General features: G+C 45.3%; 1 protein-coding gene across 1 annotated transcript; it reads left to right on the forward strand.

The window, feature by feature from the left end:
* Positions 1-3,570: 3,570 nt before the first annotated feature.
* On the forward strand, positions 3,571-19,771 carry LOC308471745 (uncharacterized protein; the record flags this gene model as incomplete). The annotated part of the gene is made up of 5 exons (XM_080996000.1): positions 3,571-3,595; positions 5,350-5,447; positions 10,795-10,876; positions 12,090-12,275; positions 15,747-19,771. The coding sequence occupies 5 exons, from the start codon at positions 3,571-3,573 to the stop codon at positions 18,776-18,778; spliced, it is 3,423 nt and encodes a 1,140-aa protein (XP_080852126.1). The 3' UTR covers positions 18,779-19,771.
* Between the last annotated feature and the right edge of the window lie 4,467 nt (positions 19,772-24,238).

Raw genomic sequence — 24,238 nt, forward strand, 5'->3', positions numbered from 1 at the left:
CTGTTGGCAGAGCAGTCTGATCGCATCTGAGCGGCAGCGCCATACAAAAGTGTTTGCCTTGCTGTCTGCATAAGACTCTTGTCTGCTTCTCCCAATAACGTTTTGAAAAATAATAATGGTTAGTCCATACAGTGGTACCTCGGGTTAAGAACTTAATTCGTTCTGGAGGTCCGTTCTTAACCTGAAACTGTACTTAACCTGAAGCACCACTTTAGCTAATAGGGCCTGCTGCGCCTCTGCTGCACAATTTCTGTTCTTATCCTGGGGCAAAGTTCGTAACCCGAGGTACTATTTCTGGGTTAGCGGAGTCTGTAACCTGAAGCGTCTGTAACCCAAGGTACCACTGTACAGGGATGGAGGAATCTGGTTGTGTTTAGAATAATCTTGTGCGTAATATAAAAAATACAAAGTGAGACATTAAGGAAATCCAAAGGGAAAATATGAAGAACAGAGGATCTGACGAACGGATTATTAAAAACGCGTGAGGCAAACGGTGGAAGTCTTTTTTAAAAAACCAACACTTTATTTAAGGTAGATAAGGACAAGATGAAATTATACAATTGAATATAAATATAGATGGGAAACGACTATGTATAGTGAATACTTAACTAAATTTTCACCTATGATCTTTTTCTTTTCTTTGTTCTTTTTTTCTTTTTTCTGATACCTTATCTTTCATTTCACTCCTTTATTGTGAATAGCGTTTTACAGTGGTGCCTCGCAAGACGAAATTAATTCGTTCCGCGAGTTTTTTCGTCTTGCGGTTTTTTTCGTCTTGCGAAGCACGGTGTCGGAAAAGTTTTGGAAAAGCTTCAAAAATCACCAAAGTCTTCAAAAACCTCAAAAAAGGCTACCACACCGCGTGCTATGAGTTGCTCCTCGAAGTCAAGTCGCAACTGTATTAACGGTTTTAAGAAAAAGGATACAAACTTGCAAGACATTTCCGTCTTGCGAAGCAAGCCCATAGGGAAAATCGTCTTGCGAAGCAACTCAAAAAACCAAAAACCCTTTCGTTTTGCGAGTTTTCCGTCTTGCGAGGCATTCGTCTTGCGAGGTACCACTGTATAGAGATATAAATAACTGTAAATATGGAAAGAGACAAAGTATTTTCTATTTTTTTCCTTGGTTATATGTATTTTCTTTTTCTTTTGTATTTTCTTTTGTTGTAAATATGTATGTTTTCTAATTTGTACTTAATAAAAATTTGAAAAAAACAAGAACAAAAAACCTGAAGCGTCTGTAAACCGAGGTACCACTGTATTTGGATTTGTGTTCCTTTTGCCCCGGGCCTCTTGCAGGGGCCTCTTGCAGCAACGTCAAGGTGTCTCTGCGCATGCATGGGCTTCTTCCCTCCCTCTTGTCTGTGATGCTCCCCAGAGAGAGGATGCACAGAGAGGCAGGTGCACAAAGAATCTCAGCAGCTGCAAAAAAAGTTCTGCCAGAAAGGTGGTATATACCGTAAATCTCTTAACAGAACACATTTCAAAAGCCACCTTCTGGCTGCTTTCTGCTCACACGGAAAATTGGAGGCGCATTTACCTCTTGCGTGTATATTGGTCAGTAGAGCAAGAGACTCTTAATCTCAAAGTTGTGGGTTCAAACCCCATGTAGGGCAAAAATGTTCCTGCATTTCAGGGGGTTGGACTAGATGACCCCTGGGGTCCCTTCCAGCTCTAGAATTCTACGATTCTAACCCTTATTTCATGTCTGGAGCAGGACACGTTGCTGATTTGGCTTGCAGAGCTACAATTCCCAGCGTGGGAATACAAGAAAGAATGATCTTGTGATTTCTGGATTTTAAGATTGAAAGAATACTGGTTTATAGAATATAATAGTAGTAGTAGTAGTAGTAGTAGTAGAATGCTTGGACCTTAAGGGATGACTATCATGTAGCTGCAGGACAGAGAGTCTGAATTCCTTTTATTTTACCTTCTTTATCTTTCTTTCTTTCTTTCTTTCTTTCTTTCTTTCTTTCTTTCTTTGTTTTTTTCTTTCTTTTCCTTTCCTCTCACTTTTTCTTCTGGTTTCTCCTTTCCTTTCCTTCCTTCTGACTTTGTTCTCTTTTAGACTAAGTAGCTGTTTTATCTCAGTATATTATAAAAAATATACTTTGTAATGGGTATGTATCTTTTGTATATCTTTGAATAAGTATCAATTTATTTATTAAAGCAAGCTTGCGTGTTTGGGAAACGGATGTAGCTCAGATAGCGAACATTTGCTCTGCATGCACAAGTTCCCAGATTCCATTCTGGACTCCACCATATTCTGTTCCATAAACCGAAGTTAATCCAAATAGTGGAAGCATCACAGCTTATTGTCTCTGCCAAGAGATTCCTGCATTGTTGGTGAATGCTGGGCATTTCTCCTTTGTTATGCACCAATTTGCTGTTTTGGGACTCATTTCCATTTCTAGCCTGTTTTTTAGGCAGGCAGGAAGGATTCTCAGCAGACAGATCAATAGGGCAAAAGGCTCCTGGAGGGTAGGAAGTTTGAAACCCAAGAGAAAAAACAACAACAATTGCTGTTCTGGGTCAGTTCTGTTCTAGCCAGATTGTGCTGATTAAATTATTTAAATAATAATAATATCCTAACCGTGTAAGGGGTGTGATAGGATGCAAAGGAAAGCAGAGCTCCTGTGTTGTTTAGTTGTTTAGTCGTGTCCGACTCTTTGTGACCCCATGGACCAGAACACGCCAGGCACTCCTGTCTTCCACTGCCTCCCGCAGTTTGGTCAAACTCATGCTGGTAGCTTCGAGAACACTGTCCCACCATCTCGTCCTCTGTCGTCCCCTTCTCCTTGTGCCCTCCATCTTTCCCAACATCAGGGTCTTTTCCAGGGAGTCTTCTCTTCTCATGAGGTGGCCAAAGTATTGGAGCCTTAGCGTCAGGATCTGTCCTTCCAGTGAGCACTCAGGGCTGATTTCCTCAACAATGGATAGGTTTGATCTTCTTGCAGTCCATGGGACTCTCAAGAGTCTCCTCCAGCACCATAATTCAAAAGCATCAATTCTTCGGCGATCAGCCGTCTTTATGGTCCAGCTCTCACTTCCATACATCACTACTGGGAAAACCATAGCTTTAACTATACGGACCTTTGTTGGAAAGGTGATGTCTCTGCTTTTTAAGATGCTGTCAAGTTTTTTCATTGCTTTTCTCCCAAGAAGCAGGCATCTTTTAATTTCGTGGCTGCTGTCACCATCTGCAGTGATCATGGAGCCCAAGAAAGTAAAATCTCTCACTGCCTCCATTTCTTCCCCTTCTATTTGCCAGGAGGTGATGAGACCGGTGGTCATCACCAGCTCCTGTACCTTTTAACAATTGCGGAGAAGAGTGACTTTTTACCTCTGCAACTTTCTCTGCTCTCCCTGACAGGCTACAGCGGCTGCCATATCTACACAGATATAGCTGTGCTGTCTGTCAACCTTTGCGTCTGGCCACTTGTGAGATCAGGGTTCAAATCCCCCACTCAGCCATGATGCTCGCTAGTTGCACCCTGGGCCAGTCACTCACTCTCAGCCCAACCCACCTCACAGGGTTGTTGTGAGGATAAAACGAAGTAGGGGGTGAACGATGTACACCGGCTTGGAGGGGAAAGGTAAGATATAAATGCAAACAAGCAGAGTTGCCATCTCTCCAGCATTGTGCTGTCCCAGTGAGTCGGGACAGACTTGACTGTGTCACCAGGAAGTTTGTTATTTTTGAAAAAATGCAAACTGGCCCAACAACTTATCGTCAGAACCGATTAACAGGTTCTATTATTTGTGGATTCAAGTGCACTTCATCAGATGCATGAGGAAGCTCATCTGATGCCTCTGTCTGAAATCCAAGGAGGCAAACACTAGCCAATGCAAACTTAAAGGTAAAGGGACCCCTGACCATTAGGTCCAGTCGCGGACGACTCGGGGGTTGCGGCGCTCATCTCACTTTATTGGCTGAGGGAGCCAGCGTACAGCTTCCGGGTCATGTGGCCAGCATGACTAAGCCGCTTCTGGCGAACCAGAGTAGCACACGGAAACGCTGTTTACCTTCCTGCTGCAGCGGTACCTATTTATCTACTTACACTTTGACGTGCTTTCGAACTGCTAGGTTGGCAGGAGCAGGGACCGAGCAATGGGAGCTCACCCTGTTGCGGGGATTCGAACCGCCGACCACCTGATCGGCAAGTCCTAGGCTCTGTGGTTTAACCCACAGCGCCACCCGCGTCCCTTAATGCAAACTTATTCCACAAGGCTAGTTGGCTACCTCTTCCACCTCTACGGAAGCTCTCGCTCAGTGTGCATGTCGTGGGGAAACACAACAGAGACCTATAATACGATGACTTCCAATGGCATGTGCAGCCATTGATGAAAAGTGCTCATCAGTGATGAACCGTCACACATGAACACCTGCGTTTGCATGTTTTCAGGGGTCTGGAAACCCAGCCTGATGAGGAATGGTTGAGGGAGTTGGGTACGTTTAGCCTGGAAAAGAGATGTGATAGCCATCTTCAAATATCTCAGGGGCTGTCAGGTGGAGCATGCTTGTTTTCTCCTGCCCCAGAGGGTAGAACTCAAACCAATGGCGTCAAGTTACAAGAAAGGCGATTCAGACTAAACATCAGGAAGTACTTTTTGAGTGCTGTTCGACATTGACAGACACCTTGGCAGGTGGCCAACTCTCCTTCATTAGAGACTTTTAAGCAGAGGATGGATGGCCATCTGTCATGGATGCTCTAGTGGAGATTCCTGCATTGCAGGGGGTAATAATAATAATAATAATAATAATAATAATAATAATAATACTTTATTATTTATACCCCTCCCATCTGGCTGGGTTTCCCCAGGCACTCTGGGTGGCTGTCAACAGAATATTAAAATACAATAATCTATTAAACATTAAAAGCTTCCCTAAACAGGGCTGCCTTCAGATGTATGGTAGTTGTTTTTCTCTTTGACCTCTGGTGGGAGGGCGTTCCACAGGGTGGGTGCCACTACCGAGAAGGCCCTCTGCCTGGTTCTCTGTAACCTGGCTTCTCGCAGTGAGGGAACTGCCAGAAGGCCCTCATCGCTGGACCTCAGGATCCAGGAAGAACAATGTGGGTTGGACTGGATGACCCTTGGGGTCCCTTCCGACTGTGATTCTGTGTTATTTCCTACATTGGACTTGAAGGCAAGTGGTGGTTTCTTTTGCCACCAGAGGTCTCTGCTGACCCCTGAGGAAGGGGCTGCCGCTTCTACAGCCGGCCTCCCCCCGTTGTGGGGCAGAGCTTTTAAAGAAGTATAGATGCCTCTGACCCCTATTGCGGCCAGGCGTCCCGCTCCTGCTCTTTCTCCTAGGTTCCAGCTGGATTTCGTTCTTCTTTCTAAACAGAGGAAGATTTGCTCTCTTGGCCCCTTGCCTCCTGCGATGGGAGCCAGCAGAAGTTAAAGGTGCGGGAAAAGGACTCTCCTGTCGCCTGCAGTTCCCAGGTAAAACGAATCCGGGAGATACATGGCCGGGGTGGCTGCGAAAGAGAGGCGGGAGAGGGGGAATCTTCGGATCGGACCGCGGGCAGCAACGGGGTAGGGAGGTAGTAGCGAGCAGTGGTTATTGTTTTGTTGTTTTGGTTTTAACGATTCGTTTCTGCTCTGACCTGAAGCGCCCTCGGATCTTCCGAGGAAGGGCGACACACAAATCAAATCAATAAATGAAAAGCGGTTTTGCAAAGGACAAACCAAGACTGCCCTGAGCGGCTCAACTGCCTTCCTCATTCTCCCAGGATGCTGCCAACTATTATGGGATATGTCATTCATTGGGGGGAAAAAAATAGAAATAGAAATGAGACATAGCAGGGGTTCCACTGATCCATCGTAGGAGAGGGGCTACCTAAAAACAGACCCCTTAAATGGAGTTATCTTTCCTCCACGTGGGTTTTTGTTTGTTTGTTTTAAAGGATTTTGTTGCGTTCGCCTCTTGCCCTAGGTAAGCTTCACTAGAGGCCTTGATTTCTAACGTGGGAACTCTTGTGGGGCTGCGCTGCGGCGTGGCTCTCCTCCGGCGGGACTTTACACGTGCTCAGAGGCACTCCTGTGATAGTCCAAGCAGAGAACCTTAGTTCGAAATAATATTAAAAAAATTATTGCTTGTACTTGGTTGTGGTGTGAGAAGGAGAACTGTTCCACGGCGCTCCTTGTGAACGGTGTGGCTGAGGTTTGTTAGTTTTTAATTAAAAAACGAATTCCTATTTTTCTGCATGTGTTTTGCATGAAGTATACAAGCAAAATGCAGGTTCCTGCCTCAAGCAGATTAGGCGGCAGAGAGTGGGGGGTGGGACGGGGAAGAAGAGAGACAATAAAATAATAAAAAAGCGAGAGAACGTAACAGCGACTTGGTGCAGGTTAAGCGAATACTGTGCAGAATTTTGCTAGGATGTTGCCAGCTTTCAGCCAGCTTTTAGGCTCTCCAGAACTCCCAGTGGGCCTGATGTTAAGCAAAGGGGGTGCAGAAGCTCTAATGATGTTGTAACCACAAGACTAGGATCTAGCCATGAGCTTAACATGGAGTATACCAGGAGATAGTGATCGTAACTGGGTGAAGATTACTAGGTGTTCTGCAGGCTTCAGGTTGCACCTAGGAAAAGGGGGGGGGGTTGATTGCTGGTCCCTTTTTGAAAATAAATCATCCAGCAGTTACCCAGTTTTCGTGTCCCACTTTCCCTTCAAGTAACTCAATGGCCAGATGTTGAGAGCCAGATTAGTGTCATGGTTCCAGTGCTAGACTAGGATCCTGGAGACCAGAGTTCAGATCCCACTCTGACTTTTGAGTTAGCCACTCACACATATGTTAGTCTATCTCACAGGGTTATTGTGATGGTAAAATGGAGTGGGGCCGCTTTGAGTTTACTGGGGGAAGGATGGTATATAAATGCAATAAACTGACCTGGGATAGCTCAGTTGGTAAAGCAGGAGACTCTTAATCTCAGGGCTGTGGGTTTGTTGGGCCAAAGAGTCTTGCACTGCAGGGGGTTGGACTAGATGACCCTCGGGGTCCCTTGCAAATCCACACTTCTAGGATATGAATGAAATAAATATCTGCCTGGCCACAGATTCCTCATCCTTGGGTTAAGAAATAGGTGAGTGTCCCAAGGTCACATGCAGCGAGCTTCACTGTTGAAAGAAGGGGTTTGAAACTGGGTCTCCCCATTCCTCATTTGATGCTCTAACCACTACACCACACTGCTCTCCAACTAGGGCTGAAGTCCTATACCTTGTGGGTAAGTTCTGTTGAGCACCGTAGGACTTCTAGGCCATCTCTCAACTTTACACTCCCATCTTAAGACTGCAGCTGAATGTAGAGTTTGTGACATCCTCAGACTGACTGCAAAGCAATGTGGGGAAAAGAAAAGGCTGGATTGAGGTTAGGAGCAGGAGAAGGTGTCTTATGCCTGAGTCAAAGCATTTGCTTATGTAACTCAGGGCTGCCTACACTGACTTGCAGCAGCATTGAACCCACATGCAAAACAGATGCTTTACCCAGGGCCGGATTTAGGTTTGGTGAGGCGTGTCAAAGTGCAAGTAGATAAGTAGGTACTACTCTGATGGGAAGGTAAATGGCGTTTCCGTGCACTGCTTTGGTTCACCAGAAGCGGCTTAGTCATGCTGGCCACATGACCCGGAAGCTGTACACCGGCTCCCTCGGCCTATAGAGCGAGATGAGCGCCGTAACCCCAGAGACTGGACCTAACGGTCAGGGGGTCCCTTTACCTTTAAGCTACTGAAGGTAATGGGGCCCTTTATATGTCCAGCTGTCCTTTGTCAACAACAAATTGCGGCTTGCCAATCAGAAGGTCGGTGGTTCGAATCCCCATGATAGACGGGGTGAGCTCCCCTTGCTCGGTCCCACTTCCTGTCCACCTAGCAGTTCGAAAGCACGTCAAAGTGCAAGTAGATAAATAGGGAAGGTAAACGGCGTTTCCGTGCACTGTTCTGGTTCGCCAGAAGCAGCTTAGTCATGCTGGCCACATGACCCGGAAAAACTGTCTGCGGACATACGTCGGCTCCTCGGCCTATAGAGCGAGATGAGCGCTGTAACCCCAGAGTCGGCCACGACTGGACCTAGTGGTCAGGGGTCCCTTTACCCTATATATAGAAATGAACAAACCAGTGATATTTTAGGGAGCAGGCTAGCAGGCGGGGCCCATTACTTACATCATAGGAGCCTACACAACACAAAACACTGTTGCTGTATGTAGGTTTTATTTTATTTGTTTTTCATCTTGTATTTTGGAAATGTACACCCAGTTCCCCCCCCCTTAATTCTTTTTGGGGCCCCCAAGAGAGTGGGGCCCTAAGCCATAGCTTGTTTAGCTTATACGTAAATCTGGCACTGGCTGTACCACATTCTGGAATTTTATGCCAACTTATTTTATGCTGTTCTGGCTGGTCCTACTTTTCTAGCTGTGGATTTTGGATTTCCCCTCCCTTTTCCCTTGTGAACCAACCAGCACATCTTATTTTGCTTTCTATTTATACACCTGGAAGGCTGTGGGATGGAGGTGGGATGGAGGCTAAGGGTTTCCAAAGGGATGCTTGAGGCAGGCTGGGAACTCCTTCTGAAGGAGAAAGATGGCCTCTCTGACAAAACTGCTCTCCTCCAGAGGCTTCAAATGTAGATTCGTTCCCTTAGAGAGAGGGAGGGGGTGGCGGCAGTGTAGCAGCAGTCCCTTGTCCCTTTCCAGGAAGTTAAAATATCCACTCTGTTCCTTATTAAGACCCTCAGCCCTGCTTCAAGACTATGCAAAGACTAGCTGCTTTTGAAGAGAATTGCCAAAGCAGAGTCCAATCAGGCAAATAACCACTGACAGACTGGGATGGGGATGTGAAATTCCTGCTCGGCCTGAGGCTTTTGGAAGATAAGGTGGTATGCTTCAGAATACTGGGTCCAATCTGCATGGTACATTTAAAACAGTAGCATACAGTGGTACCTCGGGGTACATACGCTTCAGGTTACAGACTCCGCTAACCTAGAAATAGTGCTTCAGGTTAAGAACTTTGCTTCAGGATGAGAACAGAAATCGTGTTCTGGCGGCACGGCAGCAGCAGGAGGCCCCACTAGCTAAAGTGGTGCTTCAGGTTAAGAACAGTTTCAGGTTAAGTACGGACCTCCGGAACGAATTAAGTACTTAACCCGAGGTACCACTGTATATCACTTTAAACATTCTCCCAAAGAATTCTGGGAACTGTAGTTTGTTAAGGGTGCTGGAATTGGTTAGGGAACCGCTGTTCCTCTCCCAGAGCTAAAGTGGCATAACAGTCAAACCCTCATCTCAGAGAGCTCTGGGAATTGTAGCTTTGTGAAGGGGGGGTCTCTCTCTTTTCGGCACCCTTAGCAAACTATGGTTCCCAGGGGGTTTTTTGGGGGGGGGGAGGGGAGCCATGACTGTTCAGAGTGACAGGGCTTTAAATCTGTGGTGGAGATGGAGTCCTTGTTGCTTGGAATTGCCCGTGGAACTTGAACAGCGCTGCACTCAGGTTGAAAGCATATCTCGAGGGCATCTCAGGCATGTAGTGCGAGCAAGTTCTATCTCTTAAGATCTAGATGAGGCATAGTTTCTTTATCATACACACACACTGCTCTGGGCCCCAAGTCCCCCTTGGTTCCTCCTGGCTATTGTTCAGGGATCAGCAAACTTTTTCAGCAGGGGGCCAGTCCACTGTCCCTCAGACCTTGTGGGGGGCCGGACTATATTTTGAAAAAGAAAATGAACAAATCCCTATGCCCCACAAATAACCCAGAGGTGCATTTTAAAGAAAAGCACACATTCTAGTCATGTAAAAACACCAGGCAGGCCCCACAAATAACCCAGAGGTGCATTTTAAATAAAAGCACACATTCTACTCATGTAAAAACACGCTGATTCCCGGACTGTCCGCTGGTCGGATTGAGAAGGCGATTGGCCCCTGGGCCTTAGTTTGCCTACTCCTTCTATAGTTCATGGAATCCCTCTTGCATTGAATGGCACTTTTTTTAAAATGTACTTTTATTAAAGATTTTCTTGATTTACACAGGTATGTGCAATGTCTCTCTCTCGTATTGTTTTCTCCATGTAAAACTTTTTTCTTTTCTTTTTTACAAATCAGTTTCATTTGTTGAGACATTAAGAAGAATGGGGGGAAGAGGTGGGGGGGAAAGATGAATGGGGGTGGGGTCGGGTGGCGATGTTTCTATTTTACTTACTATATGTAGGATTTGGTGTCAACGTTGCTTGTGCAGGTTCTCTGCTGTTTCCTTGTGTTCCTTTTGTGGTGAGAGAAGTTGGGGTTGGCCTAGGGTGCATGGCACGCTTTAACCTACTTAAGGCTATCATTGGCTACCGCAGCTATTTGCTGTCACCGCTGTCCGAAGTATGGCTCTGAATGTCAGTTTCTGGGAACTACAAGTGGAGAGTGCAGCTTTCGCACTCAGGTCCTGCCCGTGGGCTTCCCAGAGGCATGTGTTGCTGGCCACTGTGAGAGCAAGATACAGTGGTACCTCAGGTTACAGACACTTCAGGTTACAGACTCCGCTAACCCAGAAATATTACCTCGGGTTAAGAACTTTGCTTCAGGATGAGAACAAAAATTGGGCTCCGGCGGCAGTGTCAGGCCCCATTAGCTAAAGTGGTTCTTCAGGTTAAGTTCTTCAGGTTAAGAACAGTTTCAGGTTAAGAATGGATCTCCGGAATGAATTAAGTACTTAACCCGAGGTACCACTGTACTGGGCCTTCATCCTGACCCAGTAGGGCTCTTCTTGCGTTATTTGAGAGTGAAGCAGGAGAGGGTTTTCTGTTTGTTTCAGATCCAGCAGGATCTCCTGGATGCTGACCAGGAAAGCTTTGACAGAGAAGCCATGCAGGAGAGCTACGGCACCATCTTCATGGGTGAGATTATTTCCCCCTGTTCTTTGCAGTTATAAGGGTTTTTTTTTAAAGCACTGCAGACTTAAACTGAGCTGGACTTTGTCTAATTGTTGCGTACAAGTTTCCTATGAAAGCCATGGAGTTTGCATGTGAGAGAGGCAGAACTAAGGACTCGCCAGGCGCTTCTGCATCATGGATGTGCAGGCAAGCCCATGCATGTTTACTTGGAAGTAAGTCCCCTTGTGTTCAATGGGACTTGCAGCAAAGTAGCTGTGCAAAGGACTGCAGCCTTAAACTGGCTAATAACTGGTATCTGAAGAAGTGTGCATGCACACGAAAGCTCATACCAAGAACTAACTTAGTTGGTCTTTAAGGTGCTACTGGAAGGAATTTTTTTATTTTGGCTAATAATAGTTATTATTTCATATTTGGGAGTGGAATGTATTACGTATGGGTTGGGAAACACTTCAAAGGCGAAGAGGGGGAAATGTCTCTTCAAATATTTCAATTGTTTTATTAATGTAAGCTGCCTTGATAGTTTTTTTTATATTCGAAGGCAACATATACAATCCTAGTTTTTCTAAAAATCAGCTAAAAGAATGAGATCTGCCTAGTTAATCAGGGCTACCTTTTTAATCCATTCAAATATTTCTAACCTTTTAAATCCAGTCAATCAACTATAGGAAAACCAGTCACATGTACAGTGCATCCCTTTCATATTTACTCAGAAGCAATGCCCTCCTCTGTGTTCAGTAAGGCTTATTACATAAGGAGTGCAGCCTTAGATGAATGATCTATTTAAACATTTCCACATAACAATACAATACTCCAAAAGGGGGAGAAACAGACTTTGTTATTTAGATTATAAATTCAATGCATGTGTCTTAACAAGCATAATCTAAAAAGAGGCAATGCCCCTTCCCTCTTTTCACAGGATGGGATGCTTCCAATTAGATGGTGCTTGTCACCTGTAGTTTTCACAAGTTTTCTTTTTTAAAAACTTTACTGCAGAGTGATTGCTTCAACAGCAGCCTCCCCCCAGAGAATTCTTGCTGGCTGGGGAGTCCGCTTCCAGGCTTTCTTTTTCACTTTCTTGAAAAAGCAAGCGGGGAAATGAATCCACAACTCATCTGCTTCTTTCTTTCTTTCTTTCTTTCTTTCTTTCTTTCTTTCTTTCTTTCTCTCTCTCTCTCTCTCTCTCTCTCTCTCTCTCTCTCTCCTCTTCCTTTCCAAGCCTCTGGACTGTTTGCCTATCTGGAACAAGGGCAGAACACTTGGGCCCCAGATTTCCAGAGCTTCCGCCGTGATGCAGATGAAAAGATGATTAAACAATTGCCGGAACAAGTGCCAGAAGCAGCAACTTGGTGCAATTCCTACCGGTGTCCTGCGAGCATCCATAGTTCAGATCTATCTGGTCCAGGTAAGGATTGTACTTGGCATCTTCAAGCTTAAGCCTAAAAATCACCTTCCAAGCCCCAAATCAGAGGTGGCTAAGTTATCATGTTCCAGATGTCTACAGCTCCCATCGGCCCCGGCCAGCGTGTCAGTGTTGGAATTTGTAGCCCCACAACCTCTGAAGGGCATCAGGAACTCCTCAAGAAGGACATGAAGGCCACAGACCCTTCCCCCAGCTGCAGAAACTGGTATTCTGAATACCACAACACACATGTAACTGGCTGTAAAGTAACATAACATTATATATAATAAAACTGTAATCGTCATATCAAAAAATTGCAAAGCACAGTTCCTGGTGGCAATAACATATCATATTACAGTGGTACCTCTGGTTACAGACGCTTCAGGTTACAGACTCCGCTAACCCAGAAATAGTACCTCAGGTTAAGAACTTTGCTTCAGGATGAGAACAGAAATTGTGCAGCAGCGGCGCGGTGGCAGCAGCGGGAGGCCCCATTAGCTAAAGTGGTGCTTCAGGTTAAGAACAGTTTCAGGTTAAGAACAGACCTCCGGAATGAATTAAGTTCTTTTTTTTTTTTTTAAATAATATTTATTAAAAGTTTCAAAAATACAGAAAGTAAAAAGTATAATACATTCAGATCCTTATTTTCATATATCCACTTTCTGGGACTCCCCCCTTCCCCCACCCCTACCATATTCCTTTTTCATGTTGTTGGCTCCACAAGCTCTCGGTTCTGATTATAAACATAATTTGTTTAAACCATTATTCGAATTTAAGATTTCTACACTCCTCATCAATACCCTTAATAAAAAACCAAAAATTTCTTTCCCAGAGCCCACCCCATTTTCATTCCACAATTTCCCTTTTTTTAGTAATTAAGACACCCCACATAGTAGAAATATCAGAAATAAGAAATAAAAGATATAATAGATAAAACAAAGCCAGTTCAAAAAAAAAAGAAGTTGACAAGCCTTTGGATTTTAGTTCTCCCCCTCTGTCCCCGGTTTAATTTCCCCCTGACCACCAAACCATGTTATCCGCCTGGAATTCTTACAATCCATAAATCGCCTATTTCCCCCAACTCCTTGCTGGTTTTGTTTTGTTTTTTGTTTTTTTTTTCCTTTCATAATTATTTTTAAAACACTTAACTTCAGATCTTTAATAAAGCTCCCCCCATTGTTCTTTCCAAATTGTAGTCCAGTTTCCTCTTGTTCCGCTGCTGAAACGTTCTAATTCAGAAGCTTAGTAAGCCTGCAGGGATTATTGTTATTCAGGAACAAAAACTTGCGTTCAGTCCCTTCCTTTCTTCAATAGAAAATTCTATTGTCTCCTTTAGCTGAACACCCTGTAGACAAAATATTATTTCCGTTTTGCAGCTTTCCCAGAAGATAACCAGTTCTGTAAAATTCCAATGGTATTTTTCCACTTACGACCATCTTTGTAATGTCCCGAAACTCCTCTAGGGGGATTGTTGTAACTTTGTTTTCTCTAGTCCAAAAGTCCGATTGTTATCCATATTTTCGCCATTTTGTATCCAAGTTTTAACAAGTTGTAGCAAATTGTAACAAATTTAGCCAGCAAAGTTCTCATAATAAAATCCTCTCTGCTTTCCGACTTTGACAGCTACTTTGACAGCTGTCAAAATCTCCGACTCTTTTCACCAGGCTCTCTCTTCAATCACCCCGGTTCCCAGGGGGGGGGGGTTACGTTTCTTCTCCCTCAATTCGTCCTCCAGCACAGTTCTTATGATTCCCCATCGTGGAATTCTTAATTTTTATCAGCAATACAAATCTTTTTGGACCTTGGTTTCCCCGTCCTTGTCTTGGAAGGTTTACAATAGGGGGGGGGACTGACTTCCTTTTTGGATCCCCCCCCGCTCGTGTCCAATTCAAAAAGAAATTCTTTTTTTCCTCCTTTTAAACCCAATTTTCAAATTACTCACGGGTTGTTGTTAAAAAGTCCGAACTTTCAATGGAAGAAGTCAGCGCTCTCCGCCGGATGGCATGCGGCTGCGCTCGGCAGGGATAGCAGAGGACTCAAAGCACCACGCTTCTCCCCGGCACCCGATCCGTAGCCTTTAAAAAGGCTCCTTCACGAGTCGGGAGGGCGCTGACGGTGCCAGCCGAGTCTCCATGTCCACGGCCCTCGTGGCCGTGGTTTTTAAGGGTCCCCGCATCGCCGGTGCGGTAGGACCCAGCCCCTGCCGAGCAGGCTCCCTCCGGAGCTCGGAGGGAGTCCGCCATTCGGCGATGGCGCCAACCCGGAAGTCCCGGAATGAATTAAGTTCTTAACCCGAGGTACCACTGTACTATTAACCTTCTATATGTTTTTATTGTTGTAAAGTCCAAGGATAGTCAAGTCCAAACATTGTCAAGTCCAACGATTACAATGTACAGTTCCTGTTGGCAATGCCATTTCATACTGATATCTTCAGGCAATTAAAATTAAATATTCTTACAGAGACCTAATTGCAATGATACCCAACCGATGGAAATCTAATATGTTAAGTATTCCACATCTTCATTTATATACACTATTACAACTTTATCAAACTTATTCAGTGAGGCTTAATCATCAGTGGATCCCGTGCAGCAAATGGTCATTGTGGTCTCCACTTCCTAATGTTGATCATAAAAGTATAAATTAATCTTAGGAGATTGTAACATTATTAATTACCTAAACACCTGTGTGTTACAAGAAAGGATACCTTCTTTGCAGTCATTCAGACAACACGGGTCCAGCTCCGAGGGCCTTCTGGCAGTTCCCTCACTGCGAGAAGTGAGGTTACAGGGAACCAGGCAGAGAGCCTTCCTGGTAGTGGTGCCCGCCCTGTGGAACGCCCTCCTATCAGATGTCAAGGAAATAAGCAACTGAGTTTTAGAAGACATCTGAAGGCAGCCCTGTATAGGGAAGTTTGATGTTTTACTGTGCTTAATGTCTATAATTTGTTGGAAGCCACCCAGAGTGGCTGGGGCAACCCAGTCAGATGGCCCGAATAATAATAATAATAATAATAATAATAATAATAATAATAATAATAATTTCCCCACTTCCCCCCTGCAACACACATTTTATTTTCATTTCATTTTTCATAGGGAGGATGTTCTGGCCTCCTTTTGGTAGCCTCTCCCAAGCCTTCTCAGGGATTTTTCTTCTTTTTTTTAAATAAAATATTTATTGAAGATTTTAAACGGTATAACACCATACACATAGACAACCCAAAGACAAGAAAAAACACCATTACCAAAATAAAAAAATACATACAAAAAACAGAAAAAGCATCGAACAAAAAGTCATAAAAAAGACATAAAATGTAGTTCAGTTTCATAAATCAGATTTCCATAGCCCTCTTTTCTGACTCCCTCACATCTCCCTTTTCTGTGTTCCCATTTAGAAAATCTTTTTCAGCAATACTTCACCTTCTCTCCAAGCTTGTTTTAATCTCAGGGATTTTTCTTTTCCTTTCCTTTGCAGATGATGACCCGATGAGCGAGGAAGAAGATGAAAACGTGAAGAGGGAAGAAGGTCCCAGAGTCACAAAACCACGGGCATCTCTGTTGGGGAAACCCAATGCTGGTTCCATGGGGGAAGAAACCTGGGAGAGTGGGAACAATCGCTTGCAGGGACAAACAGCCAGTAACAATCCTGCCGACGAAAAAGATGGAGGCCTTGTTGGTAACGAAAACATCCAGCAAAGCATAGATGCAGAAGGGAACCAGAACGTATGCTTCAAGTGTGGGAAAAAATATGGCAGGAAGTCAACTCTCAAAAGACACCTAAAACTCCACAGCAGTACGAGACCCTATATATGTCCCACCTGTGGTAAAGGTTTCACTGAGAAATGTCAACTCATTGCCCACACACAAGGACATACGAAAAAGCGTCGTTTGAGAAGGGAACCCTACGAATGCCCTGAGTGTGGGGAGGACTTCTTTACGAAAGCCTCTTTCAACAAGCATCGGGCGAGCCACACCGATGAGCCAACTTATTCGTGCCCTGACTGTGGGAAAAGCTATGAGGCAGAGAGACGCCTTGTTCGCCATGTGGCGAAGGCCCACTCGGGTGCGACTCTCTTTGAATGCCCCGGCTGCGGGAAAGGCTTTACGAAAGAGAGAGATCTCGCTTTGCATCGAGCGACGAGCGACACCGAAGGAAGCTGCTACCGGTGCCATGACCATGGGACAAGTGTCGTAGAGGAATCTCCTCTAATCAAACAGGGAGAGCTCCCCACAATGGAGCGTCCTTGCAGATGCTCAGAATGCAAGGAAGGTTTGGGTGATGATGCCGGTCATTGGAGAATGCACGAAAAGGGGAACCCTCATAAATACCTTCCCTGTGAAATCCACTTTGGAAAGAGGCCGCCCCACCCCACAAATAGGGAAAGTGATGCAGAAGAGCATAGCCACGAATGCCCCATGGCTAATCACTGGAGGGTGCATGCAAGAGAGCAGCAGTGTGGACAGGCAGGTGTGTTCAGGGAAGAAACCCGACTCACTAGAAATCAGAAAACCCAAGCGGATTTTGAATCCGAGGCGTGCTTTGACTGCGGAAAGCCCCTCTGCGCCGACTCGACGCTGCCTGTGCAGCCCAAAATTGAAATGGATGAAACTGATGCTAACCATCAGAGAAGAGGACATCGGGAAGACCTCGAGGCAAGAGCGCTGGCGGCTGACCAGCTGGAAACCCCCCGGAAGAAAGGATCCTATAGTTGCTCCCGTTGCGAGAGAGTCTACACGACCCACTACAACCTCAGGAGACATCAGAGAATCCACTCAGAATGCAGACCCGCCAAAAGTTCCAGCCGTGGGGAAGGTTTTTCCTGCGCGTGGTCCTTCCCTGACAATCGGAAAGCCTGTGTCAAAGGAGAAAGTGACCTACACAAATGCTCTTGCTGTGCGAAAGGGTTTGGTGCTAAAAGTGTGCTCCATGGATGCTTGCCACCCACTGTAAAAGCCAAGCCTTACAAATGTTCCATTTGTGGGAAAGCCTTTGCGTACAGATACACTCTCGCTCAACATCAGGAAACCCACGAGGATGAGCAACCCAGTCTGCATATATGCTCGTTTTGCAGCCAAGCATTCCGAACCTGGAGCTGCCTCAATAGACATCAGCAGCTGCACATGGGGGAGAAGCGCTACCAGTGCGCCGTTTGCGGGAAAGCCTTCGCCTACAGAGACGCCCTCGCTCGCCATCGGGAGATACACACGCAAGGGCCGCTCCACAAGTGCACTTTCTGCCCGAAAACCTTCCCAACCAGTAATTCTCTCAGTAGACACAGGCTCATCCACTTGAAAACAAGGTCCTACCAGTGCTCTATCTGCCAGAAAGCCTTCGGGACAAAATATTCCCTCCATAGGCACCAGGACATGCATGCCAATGGAAGTCCAGGCAAACTGACCAGTGGCGGGGAAGGTCCTGGCGTAGCTGAAGAGGAAGCTAGCACGACAGAAGAAAATTCCAATGGCTCGCCTGATGGTTCAATGGTCTCTGGGCATGAGGACATCTACAAGGAGAAGGAGAGCTTTGAGAGTGTGGGCGGTATTGCCTGGGACAGCCACTTGGAGGAAAATTCTGCCAAAGGGTTAGAAGAACATAAGAACACATTCAGAGATGGCTCAGTGCTTCCCAAATACCGAGCTAGACATGCCGACGAAAGTGTCAACCCAGGGTGTGAAAATTCAATAAACTCTAAGCACCAGGGAGTCCACGCTGAAGGAAATTCACCTGATTGCTCTGGGCCGATGGGCAACTCAGACCTTACTGGACAAGAAGAACCTGTTACTGGTGACCGAACTGTTTCCAGGGATGGCTCCATGCTTGCTCACAATCCAACAGGCGATACAGAAGGACATTTCAGTCTGTGGACTGACAATTCGGCCTACTCTGGACTGATTCAGGGAGCCCCTCTGGGAGATAACCCTCCTGAGAGTTCTGGGAGTGTGAGGACCTGCGGCTCATTGCTGCCTGAAGAGCAGAGCACCCACTTAGAAGAACACTCTTTTAAGGGGTTAGATGGTCAGGATCCCATTGGGGTCAATTCAACTCACTTGAGTCATGAGGGAGTTGTCACTGGCAAAGAAAGACATACATGCCTTAACTGTGGGAAATCCTATGGGGAGAAATATCCCCTCACTAGACATCAGGTAACTGACACCTCGGCGAGACCTTATCAATGTCAAACCTGCGGGGAGAGCTTCCAGGACCCTCAAATGCTCTCAAGGCACCAGCTCATGCATACAGATTTCAGGCCTAATCAGTGCCACGAATGTGGGAAATGCTTCAGAACAAGGTCCTGCGTTGACAGGCATCTGAAGACCCACAGAGAGAGGCCCTACTGCTGTGTTTATTGTGGCAAGAGGGTCACAACAGGCCCAAATCTTCTGTATCACCTCAGGCTTCACACAGGAGAGAGGCCGTATAAGTGTACAGAGTGCGACAAAGATTACCCGAACCCGTGCTCCCTTAAAAAGCATTTGAAGACCCATTTGAAAACAACCTCCTCCTAGAGCTAGACCAGCTAGATCGGGTTTCTCAACACAGGGTTGCCATATTTCCAAAAATTAAAATTCCTGACGCCTGCAAAGTTGCTCAGCTTTTTTTTTTTTAGGAAGGTCCCAAAATTGTTGAGCTTCTGTGGGGGACCCCTCCCCCCACAAAATAGTGATTTTAAGCTTTTGGAACTGTTTCCGCTGCTTTTTCCATCGCGTTGCCACACATCCGTGTTTTCCCTGACATTTTGCCGATTTGGCAATATCCCCCCCCCCGACGCCATTTTGGCACCCAAAAACCAGGACGTATCAGTGATTTTCCTGATGTGTGGCAAGCCTACTTAATATGTTTTCCCAAGACGTAATGAAATGAGACGATCCTTAATATGGTCTGCTGCTGTGGGTCTGTTTTACTTAAGATCATTGGTGCTGAAACATGCCTGTGTCTTCAGGTATCCCAGAATCTCTATACTGTATAAGGAATGGTCATAATCTACCTCATAATCAACTTTACTTTGTGCAGTTTCAAAGTACCTTTTCTCAGGGAATGAACCTTTCGTGCTGCTGGTGATACGTAGATATTTTGGTTGCTTTGAATTACTGGACCTGACTGGGGAAACACGGGTACTACTTGATGGAGGAAGGAAGTGGTAACCAAGAGGCCAGTCTACTCTCTCAAAAGAAGAAGTGTGGGGAGAAACAACTGTGTAGTTATTAATTTTAAAACATCCACTCCCTAGTCAGAAAACAAGAGCTGCAGAATATTGTTCAGTTGGGCATGGCTTAGTTTGATGTTGAACTGGTCTGAATTCTAACCCTGGTCTGAGACAGTGTAGCACAATGGTTAGAGCAGGGTTCCCCAAACTTGGGTCTCCAGCTGGTTTTGGACTACAATTCCCATCGTTTAGAATGATACCACATAGGGAAATGTTCCCTGATACCAAGATGAGGGATTCTATGGAATGCAGACAGAGAGAATTGATAAGAATAATAATCTGTTGCGACCTTGACGGAAGCGTACAATAGACGAGCTTTCTTGTGTTTTGGCTCGTTTCTCTCTCTCTCTTTTTCTTTTCTTTCTTTTTCTCCCTCTTCTTTCTTTTTTCTTTCCCATAATGGCTCATGTTTTATGCCATGTATTTTGATATTTTTTGTAGTTTTGTATCCCTTTCTGTTATTATTATTAAGGATTTCTCTTTTGTAATTTTGGTTGCTTAAATTTACCTGTATTTGTTTAAAGCAAAATAAAAAAAAATCATTTAAAAAATCCCCATCGTCCCTAACCACAGGTCCTGCTAGCTAGGGATGATGGGAGTTGTAGTCCCAAAACATCTGGAGACCCAAGTTTGGGCAGACCTGACGGACCAGGGTTCAAGTCCCCATTTGGCCACTGGGTCACCCTCAGCCAGCCGTTGCTTCTCAGCCTAACCTTCCTCACAGAGTTATTGTGGGGATTAACAGAGGAGCAAGGGAACCATGTGTGTCACCTGGGGTGGTGGTGGTATATAAATGCAATAAATGAATAAAAGTAATAATTCAAAGCCCCTCTTTCATCTTCTGGAACATGAAGGTTTTTACTAGGATATTTTTTAAAGGGAGAGGCATAGCAACTGAACTGTTTGGTAATTTATGAATCTTGTGAAAAGGCAAAATATTCCGAGTATTCTTAGGCACACTGGATTTTGAATGTCTTGTATTCTGATGCACACTGCATGTTACTCACACTCACCATAGAAATCGAAGTTTAATCACCACCTTGCCATGCTGCTGCTGCTGCTGTTGTTGTTTTGGTGGTCTTTCCTTTCTCCATCAGCTATATCTCAGGTTATTGTCTTAGCATGGGACTGGCAGCGAAAATATATGTGTGCAGACATCTTCCATAGCAAGATGTGCTATTCAAAAGGACTCAGGGAAGTTCTTTGTACATCTCTCTCCCTGCTCCTGGTTGTACCGTAAGGTGTGAACTCAGAAAAACTGGGAAAACACCAGTGGTGGCAAGAGGATTAAGTACTGAAATATGGTACAAAATTAAAACCTACAGATTTCTACAATTTACAGTGACTGGAAAACCCAAGATCGTTCAGGATAATTGCCCTACGAAGTCCATCTTTTGCAGGAATCCCAATTTACTATTGTTTTTCACCTGGATATATATATATTGTGTGTGTGTGTGCGTGTTTTATAGGAGCAGCTGCTACTTACTTATCGCAGACACTCCTCTGGAGCCTAAAACTTTGAGGATGAATTATTTACACTGTTGTTTTTCTTCATAAAAGCTTTTTTTTTACTGGTATCTGTTTTCTGGATTTTATTTCGGGGTGGGTGGGGTCAAAAGACATGGCTGCTGGATGGCAGAAGAAGGAAATTATCTCGAGGGTAGGAAAGTGATTTGTCTGCCTAGTCAAAGACTGGGAGGGGAAAACAACAACAACAGGTTTCCCCAGCCACTCTGGGCGGCTTCCAACAAAGATTAAAAATACATTAAAACATCAGTCATTAAAAACTTCCCTAAACAGGGCTGCCTTCAGATGTCTTCTAAACGTCTGATAGTTGTGTATCTCTTTCACATCTGACAGGAGGGCGTTCCACAGGGCGGGCGCCACTACCGAGAAGGCCCTCTGCCTGGTTCCCTGTAACCTCACTTTTCGCAGTGAGGGAACCGCCAGAAGGCCCTCGGAGCTGGACCTCAGTGTCCGGGCTGAACGATGGGGGTGGAGAGGCCGTTTAGGGCTTTAAAGGTCAGCACCAACACTTTGAATTGTGTTCAGAAACGTACTGGGAGCCAGTGTAGGTCTTTCAATACCGGTGTTATGTGGTTCGGCAGCCGCTCCCAGTCACCAGTCTAGCTGCTACATTCTGGATTAGTTGTAGTTTCCAGGTCATCTTAGTCCCACGTAGAGCACATTGCTAGTCCAAGTGGGAGATAACTAGAGCATGCACTACTCTACTCTGGCAAGACAGTCCGTGGGCAGGTAGGGTCTCAGCTTGTGTACCAGATGGAGCTGGTAGACAGCTGTCCTGGATGTAGAATTGACCTGCGCCTCCATGGACAGCTGTGAGTCCAAAATGACTCCTAGGCTGCGCACCTGGTTCTTCAGGGGCGCAGTTACCCCATTCAGGACCAGGGAGTCCTCCACACCAGCCCACCCCCTATTCCCCAAGAACAGTACTTCTGTCTTGTCAGGATTCAACCTCAATCCGTTAGCCTCCAACCATCCTTCATATCATCCCTCATTTGTCTGTGACGTGTGTTTTGGTATGGAGGAACTCGCTGTCCTGTCAATAAAGTGGTTTAACCTAGAACCAGGTTTTCCATCTTACCTGCATTTTGGGAGCCAAGGAGTGTGCCAAATGTCTCAGATCAGCTGCCTGCTTCCATCACTGGTTGCCCAACAAGCATTTTCAAAGCTCAGAGGCTGGTTGGATTTCTCCTCCATGTTTTGTGCCTGGTTCTGTCTTCTGCAGAATCTTGTGAGTGCCTTCAGGATGGCTACTTTGTGAGGGCAGAAGTAAGCCAGGGCATCACAAGTAGGACCTGGCTTTCCTCACAAATTTCCAGTAATATGTCTCCCGCCCCAATCCTGCTTCCTCCCAATTCCTCTGTGGGAGTTTGTGCACCTAGCAGCATGAGAGGACGTTAAAGCCATGAAGGTAATTTTCTCTCTAAATATATAAGCTTCAACATACGCATTTGGGTAGTGATCCAGTAGTGATGTATGGAAGTGAGAGATGGACCATAAAGAAGGCTGGTCGCCGAAGAATGGATGCTTTTGAATTATGGTGCTGGAGGAGACTCTTGAGAGTCCCATGGACTGCAAGAAGATCAAGCACATCCATTCTTAAGGAAATTAGCCCTGAGTGCTCACTGGAAGGACAGATTGTGAAGCTGAGGCTCCAATACTTTGGCCACCTCATGAGAAGAGAAGACTCCCTGGAAAAGACCCTGATGTTGGGAAAGATGGAGGGCACAAGGAGAAGGGGACGACAGAGGACGAGATGGTTGGACAGTGTTCTCAAAGCTGCAAACATGAGTCTGACCAAACTGCGGGAGGCAGTGGAAAACAGGAGTGCCTGGCGTGCTCTGGTCCATGGGGTCACGAAGAGTCAGACATGACTAAACGACTAAACAACAACAACAACATACGCATTTGGGTATTCAGTCAAAAGTAGGCCATAGTCAGTCTTCCTAAATTTCCACAGCTGCCATATTTCCTGGTAGGGCTTTAAAGAAGTGAACAGAAGATGGAATGAGCTGCTACCCAGTAGAAGCTTCTAGAACCCTGTCACCAAGCCCACACACACTCTATGTTTATTTTTGTTCATTTCAAAAAGTAGAAGTTGTATTGAACAACAGCTATTTATTTTTTCACATACACAACTGTTTACAATTATCACCTTCCTTAAAAATAAATTTAAGACCTTGTGTGAAAAGAACCTTCTTACAAATGAGTTTATCCAGGCTCCATAAAAGTCAAGTGCAACATAAAATTTAACATACTAAAGTCCTGAGCCAAAGGGTGGCATTTTAAGGCAAATATATCACTGCATAAACTGGCCTGTGGGGATTTGACCAAGGGTTTGTCAGCATTCACTTTCCACATTTCAGAGACCCCTTGGCCCAGTGGATCTCTACTTCCTAGCTAGAGCGAGTTGAGAGCAAAGGTAGCTGTGTTGACCCATAAGGAAAATATCATAATCCTCACAAAATTCTGTGCAAGCCTTCAGATTCTCCAGAACGCTTAGCATCAAGCTAAATGGTGAATAAAGAGAAAGAGTTCTGAGGAACTCAAAAGCTTCCACACTATAAAGCCAGAATTATGTATAGTCAAAACCCACTGGGTGTAATGGCTGGTGGCATTGTCAAAGAGGTTTTCTCCAGACACCAGCCCTCTTTTGAATTAAAGCATATTTTTGGCCAAGTGCATAAAGATGAATGTGCACAAGCTAAAACAGCATTCTGTTGCCCTAATGGGGATTTTGGAACTTCATCTCTCCAGGTGGTTGTGGTGGTTATCTCTTAGTGAACCAGCAGGTTATCTCCTGTAAACCAGCAGGCAGATTTACTAAGATCTGAACAGCTTTACTAAAGAGTTTATTCCATCAGCTTGGGCTGGTGGCCCAGGGATAATGTAACTACTGCTGTCTATGCTTTGGTAACCTCTAGGTGAGATTACTGCAATGTGTTCTACATAGGATTACCTCTGAAGATGGTTCAGAAACTCCAGTTGGTGCAGAATTTGGCCAAGTTGCTCACAGGGACCAGAGTCTTCCAAGTGGCCCTATTTCCCAGGGACAGTCCCAGATTTAAAGAAACAGTCCCAGTTTCTGACTTGACCCCAAAATGTCCAACTTTTCCTTAGGACATCCCTATTTTCACTGGAGAAATGTTGGAGAGTATGGAGTTTTCTGACCCCCCAAGCCACCTGAAGGCAGCCCTGTATAGGGAAGTTTTTTAATGCTTTGTTATGTTTTTATATA

Source organism: Podarcis pityusensis (assembly GCF_964106645.2).
Source record: "Podarcis pityusensis genome assembly, chromosome: 2".
NCBI lineage: Eukaryota > Metazoa > Chordata > Lepidosauria > Squamata > Lacertidae > Podarcis > Podarcis pityusensis.